The sequence below is a fragment of the Prionailurus viverrinus genome, chromosome B3, assembly GCF_022837055.1.
Source record: "Prionailurus viverrinus isolate Anna chromosome B3, UM_Priviv_1.0, whole genome shotgun sequence".
NCBI lineage: Eukaryota > Metazoa > Chordata > Mammalia > Carnivora > Felidae > Prionailurus > Prionailurus viverrinus.
This window is the reverse complement of record NC_062566.1, coordinates 25,747,826-25,774,037: the sequence shown is the minus strand read 5'-3', so window position 1 is coordinate 25,774,037 and position 26,212 is coordinate 25,747,826. Positions and strand designations below refer to the sequence as shown.

The following is a 26,212-nucleotide window of genomic DNA, read 5'->3' as shown; positions in this document are numbered from 1 at the left end:
GGGACATCCGGGGGTTGCTGGAAGTTCCCCTTGCTCCTACCCAGAAAGGCATGGCCCATGGCTCTGGCATCCAAAGGGTTTCCACCTCGAGCCCCTGCAATGCTGGGATTGCGAGAGGAAGCCAGAAGCAGCAAGTGGGGCAGGACTTCACAGTGAGGTCCAGGACGGGAGACAATATCCTGTGACAGTTTGGGGGAAGGAGGTTCAGACTTGTATCCTGGCACTTTTCCTATTGCATATCAAAGTGAGAGCAGACACAGCTTAACATAAATCTTAACACGAGAGACTTCTGGGGGCTTGGAAAGCAAGGGACGGGGTGAGATGACACTTTCTTTTTCACACTGGTGAGGTTTTTTTTTGGCCAGGCAATTACCTTCATCTGAGCCAGCCATTGTGACAGTGAAGGAAGCCAAGTCTCCTCCCCTCAGAATGCTGTGTATTCCTCCAGAGGTTTTTGGGAAACTCCATCAAGCTCCTTAGGCTGTTTTGTTCCTTAATGCTGTTTTTATTTTACTGCCTTTAGATTCAACATTCAAATTTAGAAGCCTCTGGGCCTGCAGCCTGGAGTCAGTGCCTTGCTCCTTCTTACATGATTTCACTTTTGCCTGAACCAGAGCATCTAAAATTGTGAACGTCTTCTTCATCTCTTGGACTGAATTGGGGCCTCATTTTGCAGAGCAAGCAGGCCCCACTTGGTTCCCAAATGAGATGCTGAAGGTTACCCCTTTCAACAGTAGCACTTGTCTCTCATTAAATGCCTGGAGCTCATTATGGTATTACCTGCAGAAAAGTCTCCATGGCTTTAATAGGCATGATCTTTAGAAAAGATCCTTTGGCTTATGTATAAGACCAAGACATGATTAATCTTGGCCTCATTTAGCTGGGGTCAGATCTTCAGTCTACAGTGAATCCTCTTCTCAGCATAATCACAATTTACAATTTTCTAAAATTTACAGCCCTTTCCCCTGTGTCGTTAGCATGTTTAGTTGTTGCAATTCACTTGATTGGTCCTGTTATTTTCATCCAGTTCTGAGAAACAATCAGTAAATATACCAATCATACTTGCTATAAACTGAGCCGTGATATACAGACAATATTTCACTGTAAGCCACGTGGATGTTTAGCATCTTTACAGATGCAAAGCTCCCCCTGCAGAAATCCCATGCAAGAAACCTGTACTAGTTAAATGCTCTGAACACCTTTAGAGATACTGCCTGATTTAAGCCAACCAGAAAGTGGCACGTGGGTCCAGATGCTGTTCTGGTGTCATGGGCAGAATCAAAGAATAGTCAAAGTTGATAGGAGGGTCAAGGATCAAAGAGTGAAATCTTTAGTCAGGATGGTGTGACTTTTTGCCTGTAGAGCAGTGCCAGAATCTGAGAGGAAGGGGCTGACACTAGGGCCTCCTTACGGGTCTTTAGTAAATGTCACCTCAAGTCCAGACCTATCTTTTAAGCTTTAGAATTGTCAATATAAATACTTATTTAACACCTACCCTCCTGCATCTGAACTGAACGTGGCCGCAAAGACCTCTGATTTGTGGACACTCCTGCCTGTTCCAGTCTGCTCCTCCCCCAGGCTTTCCATCCCAAGAAATGGCGCCCCTATGGATCTGTTTGAGATTCCTGCACAGCTGCTCTCTCTCCTCCCTCCTTCCCACCTCTAGCTGTCACTCATCTTGTCCATTCTACTGCCCACTGAGCTTCATGGCATCCTCTCCTCCCATCCCTTCTTTTTTCAAGTCGCATCTTGAGGGTCACTTCCTAGAGAGGCTTTCCCTGATCCCACAGTCTAAAACAGGTCCCTACTCCCTGCCAGCACACTCTCGAGAACCACCACTCTCTTCCTGCATTTGATCCCCACAGTTAATATCTTATGGATTCAGCTTTTCTTATTCATGTTTCCTCCACTAGACTGTAAGGTCCACAAAAGCAAGAACAATTCTGTTCTGTTGAGCCTGCCACGGAGGGTAGTAAATATAGGCTTAACTACTTAATGAAATTATACTGCAATCTGGGCAGCTGCTGAGAGGGGGTATGATGCTACTTTAAAGGTTTATGCCTTCCTGATGAACCTGTCTGGCCAGACCCCATGTTACTCCCAAATTCCTCTTTGAGGAGTCCCTCACTGAGGGTTGGGAGAAACCGAGTCAAATTCCCAAATGTCTCTCTAATCTGCTTCTTCACCATTTCTACTACAGACTCTTCTTACTTTTGGCCTGAGTGTTTTAACAGTTTCCTAATCAGCCTCTCTCCTTACTGCTTTGAATTCAGGAGTCCAGCAAGGACTAAGAACTGCAAACATGAACAGGGGGAAATGCTTTTTGACTTTCATAAACCTCTAACTGAAATTGTGCACTTTGATTTTAAATGTGGGCAACAAACCCCAGCAGGACCTGTGAGTTTGCCCCCAACAGAATCACATATGTTTTTACATCACATTACAGCTGTTGCAGATATTGAAATACAATTTCTGGCCATTAGTGTTTTAAAGTTACGGTAGTTATTAGAGCTGCTGCTAGATTATATTATTTAATCCTTTATTAAGAAATATAAATATTCTGGGGTGCTTGGGTTGAGCGTCTGGCTTCAGCTCAGATCTCACAGCTCATGAGTTCGAGCCCTGCATCTGGCTCACTGCTGTCAGTGCAGAGCCCGCTTCAGATCCTCTGTTTCCCCACACCTCTGCTTCTACCCCACTCATACTCTCTCTCTCTCTCTCTCAAAAATAAATAAACATTAAAAAAAGAAATACAAATATTCCTATGTAACTCATTTTTAATATTCTGACAGCTAGATTTCAATATAGTTAATTTCCTTAGTAATCCTATGTATTTCAGCTTCTGCACTTAAAAACATTATTTTGAGAAGCATTCACAGCCTTCACAAGATTGCCAAAAGGGTTTGTGGCAGGGTCACCTGGGTGCTTCAGTTGCTTAAGTGTCTGACTTCGGCTCAGGTCATGATCTCACGGTTTGTGGGCTTCAGCCCCAGGTCAGGCTTTACACGAACAGCTAGGAGCCTGGAGCCTGTTTCGGATTCTTTGTTTCCCCGTCTCTCTGCCCCTCCCTAGCCTGTGCTCTCTCTTTCTCAAAAATTAATAAACTTAAAAAACTTTCCATTTTTATTTATTTTTTAAATCAATACCCTGGATTTGTGTTCCAAGAATTACTTGAGTACAGCAAAAATGCACTCATAGCTCCAGTTCTATTTTTTAGCTTTTTTTAAAGAACTACAGCTGACCCTTGAACAATGCCAGGGGTTAGAGGCACCCTCTCCGCGCCAACCCCCCCTCCCCCCCCGCGCCGCCCCGACCCGCTGCCCCTGTGCAGTTGAAAATCCACTGTGACTTCCCAAAAACTTTACTGATAGCCTACTATTAGCCTACTGGAAGCCTTACCGATAACACAAATAGTCAATTAACACATTTTGTATGTTATATATAATATACACTATACTGTTATAATCAAGTAAGCCAGAGGAAAGAAAATGTTAAGAAAATCATAAGGAAGAGAAAATACATTTACTGTACTGTACTGTATTTATTGAAAAAAATCCACACAGTTCAAACCTATGTTGTTCAAGGGTCAATTGTACTTTCTATTTATTTATCTATCTATTTATTTATAATGTTTATTTTAGAGAGATAACACGAGTGGGGGAGGGGCAGAGAGAGGGGGGCACAAAGGATCTGAAGCACAGAGCCCAGTGTGGGGCTCAAACTCACAGAAACCGTGAGATCATGACCTGAGCTAAAGTTGGATGCTTAACCAACTGAGCCACCCAGGTGGCCCTCTATTTTTTTAAAGTTTATTTATTTATTTATTTATTTATTTATTTAGAGAAAGAGAGAGAGAACACTCAAGGGAGGGGCAGAGAGAGAGGGAGAGAGAATCTCAAGCAGTCTCCGCACTGCCCGTGCAGAGCCCCGTGTGGGGCTTGAACTCACAAACTATGAGATCATGACCTGAGCTGAAATCAAGAGTCAGATGCTTAACCAACGGAGCCACCCAGGTGCCCCTCAACTGTTCTTTCTTTAAGGCCTACCTCAAAATGTTATCTTGGTAAAGTTTTTTGTCCTCTTCCAAGCACAACCATTGAATCCTTCCTTTATATATTCCACAACAGTTTGCTTACAGCCATTTGATAATTTCTCAGATCCTCTTGTAGTTAGCTTGGTGTTTACTCTTTGTTATATCGTGAAGTTCTTGAGGAGACGAAAGTCCTCAACTTTATAGCCAAAACACATAGTATATACTTGGAAAATGTTCGAATGAATGACTATACTTAAAATATTTGTTTTCCCTTGGGGCGCCTGGGTGGTTCAGTCGGTTAAACGTCTGATTTCGGCTCAGGTCATTATCTCACGGTCCGTGAGTTCGAGCCCCGCGTTGGGCTCTGTGCTGACAGCTCAGAGCCTGGAGTCTGCTTCAGATTCTGTGTCTCCCTCTTTCTGCTCCTCCCCCGCTCGTGCTCTCTTTCTCTCTCTCTCCTTCAAAAATAAATAAAAACATTAAAAAAATATATATTTGTTTTCCCAAGGGATGAGTAAAATCCGTAAGGACCACACCAGTTTGTCCTTAAAAACAAGAACTTCTTTTGATAAATTAAGTCCAGTTAAAAAATCCAGCAGCCCCAAGAACAATAGATTATCATCTTACATTCCACTGCCTGGACCCAGCTGCCTTTAGTTAATTTCTATCCTTGAAGATAGCAAAGCACCCCCGGCAGGAACCCATTTGCTGAGTCCATAAACCTTTTGGCTGTATCACTGATGTCTTCTCACATTACCCCTCTTTGAATGATGCCAAATATGTATCGGCCAAGTCTCTTTCAAGCAGACGCTTTCCATTACTTGCCCCAGGATTTTCTAACCATCAGGTTACGGTATGATTTTTATATCCTAGAACATTCAGCTACTTTACGCCAAACTTTAACAAATGCAAATGCAAGGTTTGAAAAATTCTTTTCCTAAGGAGCTTGAAGAATTAAAAAGGAGACCATTCCTTAATTTCATAGTTCAACAGCTCGAGTGGATCTTCGTATGTGCGTGTGCACTGAGGCTGGAAGGAATGTTAGCAAACACTGATCTGAAGTTAGAATCTGAAGGAACCACAGACTTTTAAGAGCTGAAAGGAAATTTTTAATGGATAGCAGAGAGATGTAAGTGTCTTGCACAGGGTCTAATCTGCTGGTTGACTCTCAGATTTAGCAGGTCCTACACAGAACTTTTGCTTTCTCCTCCATGATGTTCAATCCTTATATCTTAGGCATTGGCACTTCTATTCACTACCCAGTTGCTCAAGCCAAAAAAATCTAGGCAGTTCTTTTTTTTTTTTTTTTTTTTAAAGTTTATGTATATATTTTGAGAGAAAGAGATTGCATGTGGGCAGGGGAGGGGCAGAAAGAGGGAGAGAAAGAGTCCTAAGCAAACTCCGCGCTATCAGTGCAGAGCCTGATTTGGAGCTCGAACTCAGGAACTGTGAGACCATTACCTGAGCTGAAATTAAGAGTCAGACGCTTAACTCACTGACCCATCCAGGTGCCCCCATCTGCTCTTTTCTGCTCTCTAGGCCAAGCTATTGTCACTTCTCCCCTGGATTCCTGTGCCGATCTTCTTCTGATTGGTCTGATTCTTCTCTTGCCTCCCCAGTTCTGTACACAGCAGCCAGAATGATGCTTGAACAATATAAATCAGGTCTGTCACTTACTTGTGTAGAGCTCTCTTCACACTACACTTAGAATACAATTTAAACTCTTTAGCACACCTTACAAGGCTCTAACATGATCTCATTATTGCCTACTGGGCAACTTCAAAGCCACTCCACCTGTCATTTACTCCGTTTCAGCCTTATGGGTTTCCTCCTTGAAATCCTAGAGCTCATCCCTGACTCAGGACTTTGACCTTTCTATTCCCTTAATCCTTACAGGGCTGGCTGTTTGGAATCAACCTGGTCTGTCTTGAAACTTTCTTTTTTCACAGAATCCTTTCCTCTATCTTAGTTTGTAGCATTTCACCTTGTCTTGGCAACTAGCTGAGGGGAGTCTGTTAGGTTATTTGTTTATAGTCTCTTTCCCCCCAGCAGGATATAAACTCCATGGGGACAGGGACCTAGGATATCTCCTGACACAAGAAAGACATTCAACAAACGTTGGATGATTCGGTCTAGTTCTCGTTCTCAGCCCCACCATGCTATGCTGCTGCTTTGAACTCATGGCAGTCTCCTTAAATACCTCTAAGACAGTCTGGCTACAGAGGAAAGTGGGGTCAGAACTATCTGGGTATGAACCCTTTGTCTCTTCTCAGGTGTACAACTGTGCAAACTGCTTATCATCTTTGAGTCTTAATTTGCTACCTGCAAAGTGGGTACAGTAGTCCTACTCTATAAGGTTGTGGGAAGAATTCAATGACATAATTTATACAAAAAGCAGAGCAGAGTGTTTGGTCTATGGTATGTTCAGTTGTTCTCATTTCCCTGGAGTCTTTCACAAAATATTATAGTTAACATGTAGGTGTTTATTCTGTGATAGGTACTAAGAGTTTTACATGGATTAACTAATTTAACCCGTATAAAATCTACACAAAAGAAACTATAAATATCCCTGTGTAACAGATGAGGAAACCGACTAGTTTAAGCAACTTGCCTAAAGTTACACAGTAGAAAACTGCAAAACTCAGGAAAGGGAACCCAGCAATTCCCTCCAATTTCAGACGCAGTGAAACTGTCAGGGACTGTCTTTATTTTGACTCCTCGGAAAGAAACATATTATACATTCTAACCTAGCACATGCTATAAACTAAAAGGGGGAAAAAGTTTTACAAAATAGTACTTACCTTACTATATGTAGTGCATTCTGACAGTTTCTCTTCATTTTATTAAAAAAAAAATGCTTTTAACCAACTTGATTTAATGGCCTATTAAGTTGAAAGCACACTTTCAAAACCATTCATCGAAGTTACGATTAATCCAACTACTCTTATTTTCAGCTATCTCAAACTCTACTAGAAAAACTCTGATGGTTATCAGTTGGACTTTTATATTTCATTTATGTTTCAGATAAAGGCTTTATTAGTGAAGATGCTGATCCCTCAAGACTCAGATCTATTCCCCATTGCCAACCCTCTTGCTATCACAGAAAAACCATCTCATCAGGTGAGATCAAGCAATTCTTTTACTCTCCAAAGATTATTTACCTCTATTAAAGCTCTTAATACAAGGTGCCCCATTAGAATTATTTATGCAGTTTCTGTGGACACACATTCCCATAAAAACTAAACTGAAATGGTTTCTGGATGAGGGGATGACTGGACAGGAACATTTCACCTGCTCCAACTCTCAATCTTTATCCCTTTATGAGCTGCCATGTAAGCTAGTGTTTATTTCTACAGATACTGTGAAGCATATTTCTTAAGTGCAGGCTATGTGTCAAAAGGCAAATAAATGAAACAAAGAAAAAGCCCTTGACTTGGAACTCTCAGTTGCAAGGCAGGAAATTCTTTCAGAGGGCAGGAAGTAGCTGTGAGCTTTTCCGCCAAGTAATGCTTCAATTTCCCCTCCTTTAGGAAAAGATTATCCTGGTGTTGTTTTAATCCAGCAGATGCTGCAGTTAGAGAAAGGGAACAAACAACTGGGGGAAATATTACCACCTGTTTATGTTGACTTTTACCAAAGAGGACTGGCTGCCAGCTGTGGAAGGCTAAGGGAGAAAGAAGCTAAGGTGGGAATAGGAAAGGCTAACTCAGACTGTAGTTAGTTCTCAGGTTTTTGGCTGTGTAGTGGGGGGAAAAAAGTCCCTAGGAAGTATATATGGCCATTCTCAGATGGCCAAGAGGCAAAGGCAATGTAATGCATCTTGCTCACTAATAGAGCAGGGCTGGCTTTAGAGTTTTAGAACATGCATGGAATAACACCTGCTAGTTGCTTACTCTGTATTCACTTTCTTCTTTAAGTGACTAAAACTCATGTGTCATCGGGGGAAGTACTGTCCAAGGAAAGATGACATTTCTTGGCCTCCTTTATAGTTCGATGTTGTCATGTGACTGAGTTCTGGAAATCTTGAGTGTGATTTCCAGGAAGACTCTTTAAAGGGTGCTGACTCAGCTGGGTTTGCCCACTTTGCCCTTGCCCTCTTCTCTTCTTCATGCTGCCAGGAATTTCAAATGATGGCTGATTGTCAAGTGGCTGTTTTGGACCACAAGGTGACCCTGAGAAAGGAACCATGTTGTGGTGCGGACAGGAGCCATCATCATGGTCTGGGACTGTCAACCTTTGGAATACTTTTCCATGAGAGAGACACATTTCTTGTTCAAGTTTCTGCTTATGTGAGTTTATGTGAGCTTATGCACGGTCAAGCCCAATCCGAACTGAGTTACCTCAAGAATTCTTGGCACTCATGTAACAAAATCTTCCTGTCCTCCAAAGCATGGACAATTCTGTTCCCTAATTCCGTCTTTCTAACAACAGTGTAAGAGAGCTGTGAGGCATGTGTTCTGTCAGAAGAGGAAACTTGGGCTGGGAAAAAGCAAGTCCTACCCAATACAACACAACTGGCTACTTGGAAGAGTAGCAGGCTTTGAAAACCAGGTTACCTCATCCTTAGGATTTTAAAAGCATGGTGGAAATGGGTGACAGATTTCCTTTAAAAATGATTTTGATTGGTTAAGGAGTGGTTATTTTTAAAAGCAAGCATCTAAGGATAACTCCTCTCTTCTGTCAAAAGGGAGAACATCAGACTTCTTTCAAGTTGCCTCCAGAATACTACTGCTACATTAACATGAATTACAACTCACTGTATTGTTATACATACATTAAAAGAGTTGAACTCTAAGACACATTTTGAATAAGCAATTAGTAAAATGAATGTGTTAATGCTTTAAAAGCATAACAGTCTTGATGATTAATGTAGAGTTGACACAGTCTTTAAGATGAAAAGGCAGAGGTAGGTCTTTTTTTCATCACAATGCAGGGAAAACGGAATGAGGTGATGGATTCCACGTAGAAAAGTTTTAATGAGGCAAGTGTCAAGCAAGCATATCAACTTCTTCAAAAACAAAGAAAATCTAAAAGTTTAATTACAAAAACACTTGTACAGAAAACTTGGCATTTTAACAGTTCCAAACACATGTACACAATTTTTTTTTTCTAAAATTTAATGTTGTCAGAAATAAAACACTTTGTCTTAACTTTCCTCAGCTGCTCCTTGGGTTTTAATTAAAGAAAAAAAGAAATGTGTAACACTGAATAGGCCACAACTAATTTCTTGAGAAGAACATGTAAGTGTGCAGGAATAGCTACTGGTTTATTGGGAAACATGAATTAGGTACCGCGTTAGTCTGTAACCTCATTCACCCCCTCCTGGGGGGGGGGGTGGGGGGAGTAACACAGACCTGCTTTACAGAGTCTGACAGTTTTGTGGCAGCTGAATCCCAGCCACCAGAGTCAGGTGTGTAGATACTGAGACAGCCGGGATTTCAAAAGCAGGTTGTGTATTTTGTGACAATGGTTTTAGACTGTAGTTCTCTCCCAAGATCTGGGACATTCCTGAATATGCAAAGGTTTCAAATCAATGTCAGATGTCCTATCTACAGTCGGGAGAATGATGATCTTAGAACCAATCTTTGGACCAAGGTGCAGTCTTTCCGGTCAACAGCACTGCTAACAAAGGTGCACAAAACTGACACAAAGGAGAAAGAGACAAGTATCAGGAGGAAAGAAGAAAGGAGACAAAGTGTCTGGCAGAAGGCAAGCGCAAACTTCCAGAACTGGCCTGGCTGTCCTTCTGCCACACACACGGTGTTCTAGCTTGGACTGAGCAGGCGAGGAGTCTGAGAGAAGTGACAGGAACAGCAGGCAAGGGCAGAAAAACAGGAAAATACAGAAAAGCAAGCTAGGTTTATAGCAACAAGGAACGATGGGCTCTTATTCTAGGAAGTTGTCAAGTGGTTGTATGTAGGCTTCAGTGCACGGAAATTTGATGTGTGCTCACATAACATTTTGCAAAAAGGTTTTTTGTTGTTATTTTCTTTCCTTTGGGCTAATAAAGAAATCAGGTAAGGAGATGCTGAGAAGACAGGATGGGGCAGCAACACGACAGGGGGTTTCTGGCTTGCACCCTGGCTTATGAGCAGATTGTGAGGGGGACACATTTCCACCTGCTTCAGTGGCACGGTGCCTAGACAATGGGCTCAGCATGCCCCACTTTGGTTCCAAAGATCTCAGCTGCAACTGTCAGCCTTGTGCTCTAGAGCATCAAAACAAAACAAAACAAAACAAAACAAAACAAAACAAAACCAAACCCTGAGGTGAGAATCAGAAACCTCTCTCCCCTTGTGGTGTTAAAAAAATCACTTACTGAGAGGGGGAAAGGAAGGGAAGCCCGTCCTTTTGACACAGATTTTGCAGTTGTGGCTACAGAGGAAAGACAAATTCCTCTGTGCCCGTGTTTGTCAGCTCAAGAGACTATTTTGAACATTTCCACCTATCCCCACCGGAGCATCAGTACACCTAAAGCAGACAGGGATTCCCTCAGTTTTCCCTCATGATAGACTTTGGGCTTTTTTTTTCCTTTTCTCCAATCCCAAATCAGAAACGACTTTCCCCATTCTCTCCTGTTTACCAGTGACCTTTTCCTCAGCGAAAATGCTCCACAAGACACTGCCAACAGATGGGAATAGAAGAGCCTTGCTGGGGCTGGGACACCGTGTATGTGCAGGAGCAATGCTTAGAAAACAGCAGGCAGTACCAAGGAGGAAGGAAAGAGCATTCTCCTTCAGGGCAGCAATCACAAAGCCTCGATGAGGGCTGGCACCCACTGAGCGCCATGTGGGGTAAGAAACACAGCCTGCTCCACAGGACACTGTCAACAAGAAGCTCCTTTCTGTGGAGTCACAGCAGGACAATGATGGGAGAAGCCTGGGCCTGTCCAATGAGAGAAACTCTCCTTCAGAGCCAGCTGAGCAACAAAGCCCAGAGGTCAGAAAATGGAGATGTATAACTTGGTGGGGGTGAAGGAAATAAAAAATAACCCCCAAAGGCATTACAAAAAAAAAGTGACAGCTAGGTAAGAAAACTGGAGCCACAGATAAAAGGGTCCCATCTGAAGGGGAACAATGAGAAGGTTTCCTTTCTGCTGCAGAAGATGTCAGTGTCAGGGTTGCCCGGTCAGCAGAATATCCGCAGACCCACTTGATCAGAAATGCAGATGACAGGAAACTGAAGACTTGGGAGAGCGGCTGTACGCTTTCAAAGCTGCACAAGGCCGGTTCCACAGGAAGAGTGCATCCATGTTCCTCTGGCTGCTCCCTCACATGGCTTCCCGGGGTGAAGGCATTTAGCTCCTAACTGACAGTTCTTCCCCAAGCAGAGCAATCTGTGCCCCCTCTCTGCCTCCTCTCAGTTCAAATTTCCATGGATGGCTTCTCATTCCTCACAAGTAAAACCACTCACAGAACACCACGGAGCTCTAAGACCTGTAGAACCGGAGGGAGAAAACAATGAAGATACCGAAAAGGTGAGCACTGATCAGAAAGGGTTAGAGCTATGGGTTAGAAAAAAACAAATACTCTCTTCTATTTTGGGGAGGGCTATGGCGAGGAGCAGGGTTCGGGTAAACAAGAGTGCATGAAGCTGCAAGCAGACAACCTCCCTGAGATGTCTGAGATCACATTTCAATGAAGAACATGGTTCAGTTCCAGTTCAGCAACAGTGGGGAGGTAGGAAAATCGTCAGCTGAACACAGAAAAGCGACTATCGGGGCCAAATCTGATGATGGAAAATTAGTACTCCATTTTAGACCAAAGAATGTATAATCAATCAAAACCAATTTTCTTCAAGTATAAATCTAAAAACTTTGGCATATATATAGCAATGTATTGTGTGCACAGGATCAATAAATTTTCTTACATTGCTAAAAATGCAATCGCGTAAGAAAGGGTTTTTTTTCCTTCAATTCCTCAAAAAGCCAAACATTTTTCATTTGGTTAAACTGAAATCAAGCAACATATGGATTTTGACAGCTTATGTAACATGGTCACCTCTCAATGTGAAACTGCCCCCATGGTTTCCTCCCAGCCCTACTTTTTTTCTAGGTTAGATACAGAGAAAGGTGACAACTAGGGCAAGTCTTCCACTATATGTCCATAAAAATAATTTTTAAATGGGCTGACCAAATTTTTATAACATTTAATCACTGGATTGTAAGTTTGTCTATTTACCTCCTATTTATCTTAACACTTGTATTCCAAGGTTTTTGGTGCCTTCCCCTTATACCTGCCCCCACCTCCTTATAGCAATGTTTTAGAAACCCCACTGAACTAGAATTTGGGTATACGTGTTCTAGTCCTGGATTCTGCACTCTTCTACTTAGGTATTTTCAGGCAAGAAATTTCACCTCTCTGTGACTCGGTTTCTTCCTATGTAAAATGTTGGGATTTCTAAAGGTCCCTCCCAGCTCTAATATGCTCTTCTAAAACTGTAGAACACTGGCTTCCCTTCACTCACTGGCTCCTAACAGTGGATGAAACCTTTGCCAAGCTCATGTCAGAGTAATTAATTGCACCACGAATGCTGGGGACATCAGGCCTAGCTGTCTGTACATATCTGTATAATGAGGCCAAGCTAGTATTAATCACAGTCTTTGTAATTGTTTCATTTGACAGTTTTGAGGAGTGTGGGGAACTATCTACTCTTAGTTATGTTTGCATGGCTGGATTGTAAGAATCCGTAGTAATAAAATGGTTCGTATTTCAGGTACATTCTAGGTTTTCAAAGATACCTCAGAGAACGGACACTACAGTTTATATCCTCAGGATGGGTAAGGCTTTACGAGAGTCTTCTCACTGGCAAAATGCTCAAAATAGAAAACCACTTTTGGCTCAAAACTTGCAATAAATGCCCTATACCTACGTGAGGAGACACCATATTATCAATCACTGTATTCTTTCACAGTCTTCCACACTGTTTGTCCCGGCTCTCTCTTTTCAAGCCTACAAGAGTGCTAATTGAAAACACTGTGTGAAAATGAGAAGGATGATGAGCTCCAGAAAATCCCAGGCCTAGATTTACAAGCTGTTGCCTTCGCAAACAGCAGCAGTAATGCCACTTCTTTATTCTGTAGGGAGTCCAGTCATCTCTTAGAAGTATGGTCGGTTCCATCTGGCTACACACTAGACGGTAATCCAGGACGGTAATCCTTTCCCCATCAGGGCACAGGAGAGGCTAACATATCCTGCATTGTCTCACACAGTTACCATCCAATGGCATGGCCGAGGAGGATAGAGACTACTGCTTTTGTCTCTGCTAGCAGATGTTGCCTCATTAGACAAGAATCATGGGTTTTATTAATTATTTATTCTTATACATTTTGCTCAAGGCCCAAACCATGCTACAATATGAACGTGTGTATGAGTGTGCTCACGTACCTGCAGGACAAATAAATAAAGATTCAAAACCATGACTGGCCAGTGTAAGAAGCCTATCCTGCTGTCCCCTCTTGTTTTTGGATCCATATATGGCCACCTCATCATATGGTGCTAGGATTTCCACAGTTTCTACGTTTGCAGGAATGGGCCTGCAGACCAAAGGGTTGTCAATTCTGTGGGATGGCACACTACAGGGCACCCTAGCTCTAGGAATTTAAGTGACACCTACGAGTTCTATTTAAGAAATGACAGCTGATGACTGACCATTCATACCAAAAAGTTTATATGGACAGACTTTCTGGAAATGTTTTTTTTTTTTTTTTCTTCTCTAAGAGGAACTACTACTAGTCATTTGTTGAATATATTTTTTTTTTTTTCAACGTTTTTTTTTTATTTATTTTTGGGACAGAGAGAGACAGAGCATGAACGGGGAAGGGGCAGAGAGAGAGGGAGACACAGAATCGGAAACAGGCTCCAGGCTCCGAGCCATCAGCCCAGAGCCCGACGCGGGGCTCGAACTCACGGACCGCGAGATCGTGACCTGGCTGAAGTCGGACGCTTAACCGACTGCGCCACCCAGGCGCCCCTGTTGAATATATTTTTAAAGGGCTTATTTTCAGGGCGCCTGGGTGGCGCAGTCGGTTAAGCGTCCGACTTCAGCCAGGTCACGATCTCGCGGTCCGTGAGTTCGAGCCCCGCGTCTGGCTCTGGGCTGATGGCTCGGAGCCTGGAGCCTGTTTCCGATTCTGTGTCTCCCTCTCTCTCTGCCCCTCCCCGTTCATGCTCTGTCTCTCTCTGTCCCAAAAATAAATAAACGTTGAAAAAAAAAAAAAGGGCTTATTTTCTCTCTCCTCTCTTTTTTGCTTATTGAGAGTTTAGTTTTTAAATCTACTTAAAGTCTTTTTATTTTCTTATTTTATTTAAGTAATCTCAACACCCAATGTGGGGCTGGAACTCACAATTCTGAGATCAAGATTCAAGTGCTCTTCTAACTGAGCCAGCCAGGCGCCCCCCTGCCCCACCCCTGCCTTTAAACTCTAAATCTGTTTAGGGGCACCTGGGTGGCTCAGTCAGTTAAGCGTCCGACTTCGGCTCAGGTCATGATCTCACAGTTTGTGAGTTCAAGCCCCGTGTTGGGCTCTGTGCTGACAGCTCAGAGCCTGGAGCCTCCTTCAGATTCTGTGTCTCCCCCTCTCTCTCTGCTCCTCCCCTGCTCACACTCTGTTTCTCTCTCTCTCAAAAATAAATAAACATTAAAAAAAAAATTTAAACTCTAAATCTGTTTAAACAGGGCAATAGCTGTTTCACTGTAGGGATAGTTCATATTAACATTTAACATACAAATAGTTACTCTGATATTGAGTGGTGAATAAAAAGCTTCTTATTCATGTAGATTTTATATACGTACAATGTCTCAGTGATTGCTGTTGTAGGTTATCATTAGTATTTTCCAGGGAAAAGGAAGTTTAACAATTAAGTGACATTTATTTTGTTTTAAGTGCTGTTTTGGGGGGTGATTTCCTCTAAGCTTCCCATTCTCTCTTCAAAACACTTTGGGAAACTGACACTGGAGAATACAGCTAATAACTGACAAAGCTGGAATGGAGGTTCAACCACAAAAAATCATGCTCTTTCCATTAACCACGCTGAGGCATGCATGAGAAAAAACTCTTTTCTAACATTATTTATTACATTGAGTAATCAAGTAATAGTGATTTTAATCAAGTCTCCAATTCATTTATTTGATGTAATGCCAGGGTTTTAGTAGTACTGAGAAAGTCTACTGCCTTCTTATTTTTGATGACGTGTTGGCACATACATATCGCATCAGTGAGCACTCACCATTCCCTAACGATCAAGCCTGTTCACAACTTCTCGAACTGTAGCTATGAAGTTTTCATTGTCTTGGGGATTAGCTAAAATAATACTGTGCAGTCTGTTCATATATGAGTCAATGGTGTCCACTGTAGGTGTCTCTCCACTTCCTGAAGTGAGAGAAGAAGAGAAAGTAGGAAAATCCTCCCTATTCAGTTCAACCATAACACAGTTAAGTGACTCCAAGTTAAGGCAACTATGACTCTAATGTGGTCCACTCCACAGACCAGGTTTTCATTTCAGATGAGGCTTTTAGACCTCGAAGAAATGAAATTAATCCACAGAGATTGAATAAAAAGATGGGCTATATAATTGCTATACAGTACATAGGAGTAGCTGCACATAACAAAATGTTAGAGACTCCCTGCTTTCTGCTGCAATTATCCTTAACATGAACGAGTATATAAAATATACTAGTATTTGTTTTTCTCTTCCTTCCCATTAAAACAGAATTACAAAGCAAACAAACATATATAAGAAAAATGCCCTACTCAGGATTTATTACTCAGTTTCCATTATTCTGAGTATCAAGTTAAGCTTAACAGAAAGGAAAGTAAATTATATAAAATGTAATTGGAGAAAAATTTAAATGACCAGAGAGTCTAAAATTGTGGATGATCGTAGCCAATATGGAGATACTATTACGTGACCCCCCAGAAAACGCTGAGGGAGGAAAACCCTTATTTTACTGATTTTCCTCTTGGTGGGGAGACTTCAGCCTTACCCCACCACTACCAACACAAATAGCAGCTGCTCCCTTGCCCCCACCACCAAAGTGCTCGGGGAAGTGTGATATTACCAGGCAAGGGCATGCTGGCAAAGCTGCTGGTCAACACCTGCCGCAGGGTCTCCAGGTGCTGCTGTAAGACCGTGTTGCGGCTCCGCTCCTGGATCACATCCACCTCCAGCTTCTCCACTGCTGTGCGCATGCTCTCCACGTGCTTTTGCAGGGCTGCATTCCTCTCCTCAAACTCCATGTTGGATTTGCGAAGCTGGCGGAGCTCTGCCTCCCGGGCTGAGGACACACCCCCGCGCAGAACACAAGTAGCACTAGGAGTCTCGGAGGATTCCCAAAGACTCTTACAAGGAAGTTCTGCTTAGCTGTCTCTAATTAGCTACCCCACCTCATTTCCCTAGTCTCATTATAGCCTTCCAGATAGCAATTTCAGCAATAAAATGCCTGGGTCCCCAGAGCTATTTTAATTCTTAAAGCTGGTCATATTCCTACTTAAAATTGCAAGGAACAGTTGCAATTCTTGGTATTTCAATGTTTGTTTTGTTTTTTAAAACTATGCAATGAGAAGCCTGAAGAGCTTCGCAAGGGGATCCTGGGAGACTGATGCAAGCACAGCTGTGGGTCTCCATCTTTCCTGCAATGGGGTCAGCCTTGCTCTTACTCATTTTATATTCTGGATGCCCATATAAGCTTTTATTATACAAAGGGTTTTGGGCTAAGAGTTTGAAAGCAACTGAATTAGTGATGCATATTTATTTCCTTTGATCCAGAAACTAAAGTAGCTTTAACAAAACCGGTCTAGCTTTCATTCACTGGTTTGTGAGTAGCTACCTTTGCTAGAGAGTGGAAAAAAAAGTAGCTTTCTTCTTCCAGACTAGCCCTAGGGTGGAGAATATCACTACCATTGCTTTTGAGCAATGAATCCCTCCTGAGAATGAAATCCCCTGTGACAAATCTGAGGAATACAAAATGATACTTTAGTAATTACCTTTGCTGTGGTTCAGGAATTCCTCTGTAAATATAGGAATGTCAAAAACAGACCGTTCCTTTACTTCTGTTTCTTTCTGTAAATCAAGAGTAACAAAACAGTTCTTTTTTCCCCCTTCTCTTCTTGAAGTATAGTTGACACACAATGTCACATTAATTTTAGGTGTACAGTGTAGTGATTCCATACGTCTATACATTATGCTGTGCTCAGCACAAGTGTAGTTACCGTCTGTCACCATACAATGCCATTACAAAACCACTGCTATACCTTTTATACCAGTGGCTTACTTTTTCTAGAACTGGAAGACTACCTCCCACTCCCCTTCACCCATTTTGACCATCCTAACATCCCTCCCCTCTGGCAATCATCACTTTGTTCTCTGTACTTATGGGCCAGTTACTGCTTTTTGTCTATTTATTCACTTGTGTTGTTTTGTTTTGAGAGGGAGAGAACAAGGTCAGGGGAGAGGGGAGGAGGGAGAGAGGGGCAAAGGCAGAGAGAGGGAGAGGGAGAGACAGAGAGGGAGAGAGGGAAAGAGGGGGAGAGGGGGAGAGAGAGAGGGAGAGAGGGAGAGAGAGAGGGAGAGAGAGAGGGAGAGAGAGAGGGAGAGAGAGAAAGAGAGAGAGGGAGAGAGAGAAAGAGAGAGAGAGAGAGAGAGAGAGAGATTGAGAGAGAGAGAGAGATTGAGAGAGAGAAAGAGGAAGGAATCTTAAGCTGGCTCCACGCTGAGTGTGGAGCCCTACATGGGGCTTGATTTCACGACCATGAGATCATGACCTGAGCCGAAATCAAGAGTCAGACGCTTAACCAATTGAGCCATCCAGATGCTCCCATTTTTTTCCGATTACACATGTAAATGAAATCATGTGGTATTTGTCTTTCTTTGACTTGTTTTACTTAGCATAATACTCTCTAGGCCTAACCATGGCAAAATTGCATTATTATTTTATGGCTAAGTAATATTCCACTGTGTGTTAGGTGTGTGTGTGTTTAAATAGGTAAGGCCTGAAGGCCATGTCTTCCTTAAAGAAACAGTAGGGTGAGCAAGGATCAGTCCAAGTGAAGGTGTGAGGGAAATTCCACCTTTTCACTAGAATCAGCTTTCATAGAGCTCAAGCAGGTTAAATATTTAGTTCTCTCAGGTGTACAATTGCTGTGCAATGAGAAATCTTAAAAAAAACCTACATAAGTTTCTCTAATGGAGAACTTGGAAGCCATTTCTGAGTTCTGTGCTTTGAATAGTCAACAGTATACAAGTATTGAGGTAGGAATAGAGAATGGGAATTTCCACATGTTTTTTCAGTTGCTTCTGTTGGTTACCCATGTAAAATGCTCTGAGATAGGGCTGTCTGTTCTAAGTTTGCCAAATGGACAGTAAGAACTTCCAGCAGAGATCTGCCAATCATGAGCAATAATAATGGCATGCTATTAGTACCACCACTTTACTCATTTATAGGCGCAGCCTATAGTTGGGGATCTTTTACACTTTCTTCAAACACAGGAAAGACAAAAACAAAAACAAAATCAAGAAGTCAGAAATACCTAGCCTCTAAACCTGAGAAAATCCAGGATTATGTGTGATAGAAAAGAATAACAAAGCCTAAAATTAACTTGCCAATTTGGTGAATTTAAAAATAAAGTTTAAAAATAAAGGTCTCACAAAACTACTGCAAAATATATTCCACAGTGACCCTTAAGAATAAAGCCAATTAAAAAAAAATTTTTTTTTTTAACGTTTATTTATTTTTGAGACAGAGAGAGACAAAGCATGAACGGGGGAGGGTCAGAGAGAGGGAGACACAGAATCCGCAACAGGCTCCAGGCTCCGAGCTGTCAGCATAGAGCCCGACGCGGGGCTCGAACTCACGGACTGTGAGATTGTGACCTGAGCCGAAGTCGGCTGCTCAACCGACTGAGCCACCCAGGCGCCCCAAGAATAAAGCCAATTTCAAGATGCCTTGGCTGGAATTTCTACAATGAATTTGAAGTTGAAAGGATTAGGAATAAAGATTATAAGTGTATTGGCACAATGTTTAAAATCTTACATAAAAAAAAAAAAATCTTACATAAGATGGTAAAGACAACAGTGGGAAATGAGTACTGAAGAATTGCTAGTGAGATCTGAAGATTCCAAAATCTTTATAACATAAAGAACGGTAAATAAAACAACAAAAAAACAAAACATTCCTACAAAAACATGTTTAAAGCCAGAGATAGAATGCATCTTTCCTAACTCTTGCCACTAGCCTTTTATTATCTTTGAACACAAATATGATTGGTGCCCAGTAAAAAGCTAAGCAGTTAACAGTCTGTGAGGGAATTCTGACAACCAAGCTTCCATTTTCATTTTGGCATCTGCCTTGTAAGGGGGCTGGGTTGTATGAACAGCCTGCCAATGGCAGCTGATCAAGAGGGACATCTAAGATGTTAAGTCTGAAAAACTATGTATTTACCTGAAGAAACTTTCCAAGCACTTAATTTTTACCTTTATCTCTTAAAGAAGGCAAAGTTTCCCAGATCAATTTAAAAATAAACAACAAAATTATCAGTGAAAGCCCCAATTTCAACATGCAAAGCTCTACCTTGGGCCAGTTCTTGGTGGTTTCTAGGAGAACTAATGCATGGGCAAGAAGAGTTGGTGCCAGAAAGGATCCTAGACATATTTCATAGTGGCTTTCTCAGGACTCTGCTGGCTTACCTATGCTCTAACTCTGTTGCTGGGTTGCTATAGGAAAATAGAAAACTTATGACATACAATTTGAACATGAACAAGGTGTAACAGATACAAGTCCACAAATGACTTCGTATAGTCTTATGACTTTATCATGCTACCTTGCTCAGTCTCCTACTTAACTTTACAGGTTCATATGAGATCAGTCACCTAGTCACAGGTCTAAGTATCTGCTAGTTAGGTAGGGAGGGATGCTCGCCCCCAATTCTGTGGTACCAAGAGGTCTCTCCAAGGCCTTGAGTCTCCTCAGACAGGTAATTCTCCTCTTTGCCAGAGTGGCCCAAACCAAGCTAAATACATAAGGGCAGAGAATAGTACCGTGTAGGTACATTAACACACTGCCCGTTGGTACAGAGTCTTAGAGTGCAAAAGAAGAAACACGAAAGCAATTAAATGAAACTGTTCAGTCTCTGAAAGGCAACAGCAATTCTACTTAACGGAAGAGTGGTAATAAAAACCATCAGCACTCTTCCATTACTGAGTACATTACTCGGCACGGAGAGGATCCTCCTGGGGGCTCCGATATACTTAAGCTGTTCCAAGGATCGCTCAAGGGATTAAAATCATAAGGATTTCATTACCTCTTCATTGAAAGGGTCTAATTTGTTCAGGCTGAGTGTCATTTTGTCATTTCTCATAAATTAAGGGAGAAACAAAATTATTGTTTCTATCTTAGTCCTCACATGAGATGTAGATGCTTTCTTGAGAGTAACACTAGTTGACTCCTGTGTCTAGAAGGCTGGCTTTTGGTCTAAGGGGAGCAAAAATGCCCTTTACTTAGGTTTTTTATTCTATATATTGAGTGGAGGGTAAAAGAACAGGGGCCCTTTCGAACTGAATCTATTTTGCTGTGATCTAGGTTCAAGGCCAGAATTTCATAGAATGTGACATGCTTTGCTCAAGGTCCCTTTACCTTAGGGAACACTCTTACTGCTGTGTACCAGTCCCAGTGCCCCAGTGCTATGCAGGACACTCAAGTGGCTTTTAGGTCAGATTTCTTTAGCTCTGACAGGAACTTGCCAGTACCTGCCATGGTAACAATGTCTTAGGAATCCAAGTTCCACTTAGGAATATAATAGGTTTCTTTATACAAACAAAATAATTTCTGTCTTAATTAGCGACAAATTTGGTGACCAACCAGCCCATTTTCACTTTCAACACTAGTTTGTTCCATTTAGCGTGGCATGTGCAGCCAAGAATGCCAAAATGGGATACAGAAGCCTGCATCTCACTCGTACTTCTGCCTGTAATTCAGTAAGTGATTCTGGGGAAGTTCTTTCCTGTCTCAGGCAAGTCACTTTTCTTGCCTGCAAAATGGGTGGGGGTGGGGTCAGTTGAGAGAGTTTCTGAGGTCTTAGTCTTTTTGAAGTGAAGAATATTCTTGAAGAATATTCTACTACATTTGTCATTTTACTCCTAACAGGATAAGTAAAGGGAAATGAGCATGTATTTAAAAGCTATGATGTTTTAGGCACTTTGCAAGATACTTGCTCTTTTATTAACTTACTCATAACTCTGCTCAAGTCATTTTACCCTCCTCAAGGTGCCCCCCACAAAACCTGAGGAATCTTTAAAGCCTGATTCGGTTCATCCTTTCCATGGGGAATTCTGTGGCTGCTTTTCACTCCTAGTGCTTTCTTATTTTTCTGAACTACTATACTAAGAAGTTATACGTAAGGAAATCATTATGTAACTATGTTTAAAAACTGTCAAACTATTTCTTTATTTCAATTGTTTTGAAATTACCAAGTTTAAGAAAGATATGATTCAATGTAAAATAAAATCTGATAAAGTGAGGGACATTAATTGGGTCAATAACCTTGCTAAGAGAGCTTTATCCTGATGTGGACATGCCAATAGACAGACTTACAGAGCCCACTGTATACACATTTGAGAAACCACTGCTGGCTGTCCATCTACTCTCCTCTTGTTTTCCTTTGATTTAACATGTATCTAATCCTAAAATAGGGAAATCACATAGAGATTTATCCCTTTTTCATAAATCGAATCCATACCATGCTAAATCATGTAAATAAAAATAAAAAGCTTCATTTAATAAATAAAAAGCCTCATTTAATAAAAAGCTTCATTTCTCAAATCATCAGCAGGAGTTTCTGTGACTGAGTAAATCTACTAAATCTTTCCTGACTAAAACTATAAACCTTACGGAGGACAAAAATGCCACATATAATTTGGCCAGCAAAATTCATAGTGATGAAAGGAATTAATCAGTTGTTGACTAGAAAGTGTGAGCTCTAATGTTTTAGATTATTGTCCAAATTCTCTTTTGCAACCACTAAGGATAGAGAATTTATAAAGGATGCTTAATAAGGGAAAAAGGAAGTATGGAAATCTCATGATATGGGTAGGTGGGCACACAAACAAATAAAGAGAGAAATAAGTAATTATATAAGTATCTGGCAAAATGGAAAGCTTGCAACACTGTTTGATTAGGCTTTTAAATATAAAGTATACATACAGTTTCTCAAGTAAAAAATATCATACTATTTCACCCTAATTAGAGCACGGAGATGTCAGGAGATGTCATATGTCTATATTTTCATAGGATTTATTTGAAGAATAAAATGCTAGTATTTATTATGCTTCTTACTTTCTAATTCATGGATGGCAATAAGTCTATTTTTATTTATTTATTTATTTATTTATTTATTTATTTATTTATTTTTATTTAAAAAACATTTTTTTTTAACGTTTATTTATTTTTGAGACAGAGAGAGACAGAGCATGAACGAGGGAGGGTCAGAGAGAGGGAGACACAGAATCTGAAACAGGCTCCAGGCTCTGAGCTGTCAGCACAGAGCCTGACGCGGGGCTCGAACTCACAGACTGCGAGATCATGACCTGAGCCGAAGTCGGACGCTTAACCGACTGAGCCACCCAGGCGCCCCGGCAGTAAGTCTATTTGATGGGGTGCCTGGGTGGCTCAGTTGGTTAAGCGACCGACTTTGGCTCAGGTCATGATCTCATGGTTAGTGAGTTTGAGCCCTGCATCAGGCTCTTTGCTGACAGCTCGAGCCTGGAGCCTGTTTCGGATTCTGTGTCTCCCTATCTCTGCGCCTTCCTCACTCTCTCTCTCTGTCTCTCTCTCCCTCTCTTTCTCTTAAAAATAAACACTAAAATAAAATTTAAAAAGGCATTAAAAATAACTTAAAAATAATCTATTTGACTTGTTAATCTAAATGTTTTCTCTATGTTTTGAAGGTCACAAATGCCAAATTAGGTATGAGAACTACAGCCCCAAGAGAAGTAAGGTATTATTTTGAAAAAATTATTTCTTAAAAAGCCAAATGCACGCAAGGTTACAACATAAAATTCTTCTTTTGTAAATTTCTGCTGTTATTTAAACAAATGGGTTTTGTATAAAAATTAGTATTTCTGGAAGACCTCCCAATGCACGCACATCACGCTAGGTGGTAATGGGGTGGGTACAAGATGGAAACTAGACCATGGGTGCCTTTGAAGAGATTATAATCCAGGAATGTGAAGAACAGAAGCACTTGAATAATCTCAACACCTTAGCTAGAGCAGCTGACTGCAGATGAGAAACAGAGAGAGCTGTGAGGGTTAAAGGAAGCTAGAGACACAGGAAAAGCTTGAAAGAGGAAATGGAACTTGAAACCGGGTTTGATGGATGGCTAGAATTTCACGAGGCAGAATGGGGTGATGGGGAGGGGTAATAGGAAAACTGAGTGACAGACAGAAGTATTTTCATGCAAGAAAGAATATGAGCACAAGCATGAGGCAGAAAGGGATGGGGGCACGTGGAGGACAATGAGTAGTAAAGGCTTTTTAGCTAAGTATGTAAGATATACATGGGAAACATGGGAGTTAAGGTATTTGGAAAGGGAAGGTGGGACTTGATTACAGAAGACTCAGATTGCTGAGGTGAATGGAATTTGATAAGCGATGAAAAGTCACTGAGTATTGTAAAGCATGGAATTACCAAAATATTTTATTTTCTTATAACCATATGTGAACCTTGGGCTACCTATATATTTAAAGCTCTCTTTGCCAAGACACATAGCCAAGACACATGGGCCTAAAATCCTATATAGGAACATAGGCCCAAATCCTATGGATGACAGGCTAAACCAAACGGAAGGGAAAAAGCCAGTAAACAAGTGCCTGTGAGCTAGGAACCAAGATACTGTCACTTGTGCTCCACTGACACTGTGGCTGAATAGTTCATTTTAACTAAATGTGGAATTCCCTAAAAAACAACTTTCTGAGAGTCAGAGTGAGATATCTGATGATGAAAAACTATGATTAAGTTATGATTTTCAGTTGGTCTTCATTTCTATACCTCACTCCAAATTCCAGCCATCTTTAGCATTTCAAGGCAATAAAATTCTTGGACCACAAGGACTGGAGTTAGGGGCTGTAGTTCAAGGACAGACTCATGATAGGTGCCCGCCATATAGTAAGAATCCTTGAGCAAAAGCAACTCACCCAATATGAATTATGTGATAGGAAATAATATGCCATTCATTAAGAAAAAAAAAAGAAAAAAAAGAAAAGAAAGGTCCAAAAGCATGACAAACAGCAACATTATTATAAATAGATATATGATACGTAGACAGAAAGCTAATTACCTCATGATCATGAGTGGCCTGTCGGGCTGCATCTAAAATATGAAAGAATAAGAGAACATTAGTTTCAAGAACAAAACAAAACAATAACAAAACCCAAGCAAATGAACTGTGCTGCACTACAGTTAGTTAGTTAGACACAAGAGAAACAGCAGATGCAGTTCTGACCTTTGAGGAGAACAGAGTGGGAGAGTGGACAGGAGACACACACCATAGGCTGTTTGTACAACATTAAAGTTTAGCAGGCAAGATGCCCAAATGTGGAGAAGATGCAATGGTTAAGGAATGACAGACTAGTGGGAGGTGGGGCTTCTCTGGCAATGTCTCCTGAAGAAAGGGGACTTGAAGGGTGTGATGAACAATTTTAACAGAGAACAAGAATCCATGAAGACTGGGATCTTGTCTGTCATGTTCACTGTTGCATCCTTAAGGCCTAGGTGAAAGCATGGTATAATAAAGCCTGGTAGACAATATATGAAAGCTCAACATGTAGTGTTTGAGTACACGAATACATGAATGCATGAATGAATGAAAAGGATGAGCACTGAAGGGTGGGAGAAATGGTGCACGAAGGCTTAGTGGTGTCAAAGAAAGGCAGGTATGTAGTTTAGCAGACAGACTTGTTTAGAGGCAGAGAAATGCCTAACCCCGGAATTAGGAAAAAAAGCATAGGCAACTAACAGGGGTCTTGGAACACAAATCAAATTATTGACCCTGGATATGGAAATGCAACTGAGATTTTTAAATGAGAGTAATATGATTTTAATAAAATTCCAAGGTATGTTTGTGAATGTGGCATAATAGAGAAACGATGGAAACTTACCTTTTACATTTATCACGCTAACAATAGGCTTTGTGACACTCTGTCATGCACAACAAACTACAAAAACATCTCATTCTGGTTCTGATACCTTGCCTATGAGATTTGCCTTTCTGACGGTCCTGGGTTTTCCTACTGAAGACCTTGTAGGCCTCAGTCTTCTGATACTGCTCCAGTTCCTTCATGTAACGCTCCTTATCTCTGTCTGCTTCATCAAGGTAGCGCTAGGGAAGAAATGTGGAATTATTTTCAAGAAACACATCTGGGTAAGATATTAGTGAACTCATTGAAGAAAACAGAGGACAATTAGAATATGGGAAGAAAGTATATGCGGGATAAGCTCTAAGGGAGAATAAAGAAATCATATGGATAGAAAAATATATAATCCCTCAATTATAAAAGAAATAGGTGATTCTAATTCTTTACACTATTACATTTTCTAACTTAATGAAGACAAGTTCTATTGAGATCATTCTCATAAAATATTCATATGAAGACATTACAGTTATTCCTCTAATCCCATAGACAGACCTATACATGGCCACTAGAGTCCTCAAGAGGACTGAACACCACATAGGCATATTTAGTCTTCCCAAGAGAAAGGATGGAATATTACTTTGTTTCTCTATCCCCAACCCATTCTGAGAGAATGATCTCATACATCAATTGGCCTTTTAAGAGCCAGAAGAGTAGAGCACGAAGGCCGGGAGACACAAAGAACATAAAAAGGAATGACCTCATCCTATGGACCTAAAATGGACTACTATGACAGAGCCTATATCTGCACTCTTTGTGCTATTAATTATTTAAATAAAGTCATTGATCCAACAGGATAATTTTGTTTAGTGCCTTGTCCTTTTCATTCAGGAATTAGGTTTAAGAAATAATGTATAAAAATAGTGCTTTTAAATGGACACAAACTAGAGTCAGATATTACATTAAAAACCTTGTCTTGCACAAGAGTCAGATGTAGAAGACACCCGACTGGTCAAACATGGGACAATTTAAGTACCCCAATTACTGAAGTACGGTA

At 41.2% G+C, this 26,212-nt stretch overlaps 1 protein-coding gene across 3 annotated transcripts in view; it reads right to left on the bottom strand.

Moving 5' to 3' along the window:
- Positions 1 to 8,989: 8,989 nt before the first annotated feature.
- The window catches only part of HMG20A (high mobility group 20A), a 68,960-nt gene continuing 51,737 nt past the window's right edge, over positions 8,990 to 26,212 (bottom strand). For all 3 annotated transcript variants that reach the window (XM_047863672.1, XM_047863671.1, XM_047863673.1), the window contains 6 exons: positions 25,271 to 25,403; positions 24,363 to 24,394; positions 17,019 to 17,094; positions 16,094 to 16,309; positions 15,262 to 15,404; positions 8,990 to 11,469 (listed from right to left, as the gene is read on the bottom strand). In XM_047863672.1, the coding sequence (XP_047719628.1) occupies positions 15,268 to 15,404; positions 16,094 to 16,309; positions 17,019 to 17,094; positions 24,363 to 24,394; positions 25,271 to 25,403 (594 nt within the window). In that variant the 3' untranslated portion in view covers positions 8,990 to 11,469; positions 15,262 to 15,267. The remainder of the gene's footprint in view (positions 11,470 to 15,261; positions 15,405 to 16,093; positions 16,310 to 17,018; positions 17,095 to 24,362; positions 24,395 to 25,270; positions 25,404 to 26,212) is intronic.